The sequence below is a fragment of the Cyprinodon variegatus genome, unplaced genomic scaffold, assembly GCF_000732505.1.
Source record: "Cyprinodon variegatus isolate N-32 unplaced genomic scaffold, C_variegatus-1.0 Scaffold440, whole genome shotgun sequence".
NCBI classification, from domain to species: Eukaryota; Metazoa; Chordata; class Actinopteri; order Cyprinodontiformes; family Cyprinodontidae; genus Cyprinodon; species Cyprinodon variegatus.
Window position 1 is genome coordinate 555394 of NW_015150893.1, and position 352 is coordinate 555745.

The 352-nt window shown below is 42.3% G+C and overlaps 1 protein-coding gene across 1 annotated transcript in view; it reads right to left on the reverse strand.

Annotated features, from left to right (window-relative positions):
• The window catches only part of hmgcr (3-hydroxy-3-methylglutaryl-CoA reductase), a 30699-nt gene extending 30591 nt beyond the window's left edge, over nucleotides 1–108 (reverse strand). The window contains exon 1 of the mRNA XM_015388884.1: nucleotides 85–108. Within this exon, the coding sequence (XP_015244370.1) occupies nucleotides 85–108 (24 nt within the window). The remainder of the gene's footprint in view (nucleotides 1–84) is intronic.
• Between the last annotated feature and the right edge of the window lie 244 nt (nucleotides 109–352).

Consider the following 352-nt stretch of genomic DNA (forward strand, 5'->3'; position numbering starts at 1 on the left):
TGGATGTCTATTCTGTTCAAATGTATGTATCTGTATAATGGGTCTGTTTTATATGTTGTCTTCTCATTTCAGAGGACCCCTTGCCTGTCTTTGCCAAGGGCCCCACATTTCCTAAATCCACCCCTGGCTGATGATCCTCTACAGCCAACCCTTATGAAGTCTTCTTCCAGATCAGACACTGATGTTGGACTAATTAATGTTTTTTAAACTTTAAATTATTCCAAATGTGTTCTTATTGGCTGAGGTCCACTCATCCCAAACCCGTACAATGAACCTCTCAACACATCATTACTGAGCTAATCTAAAGGCCACATAAGGTTCGGGTGTCTGAAGGTGTAGCCTCCGCTGAAGG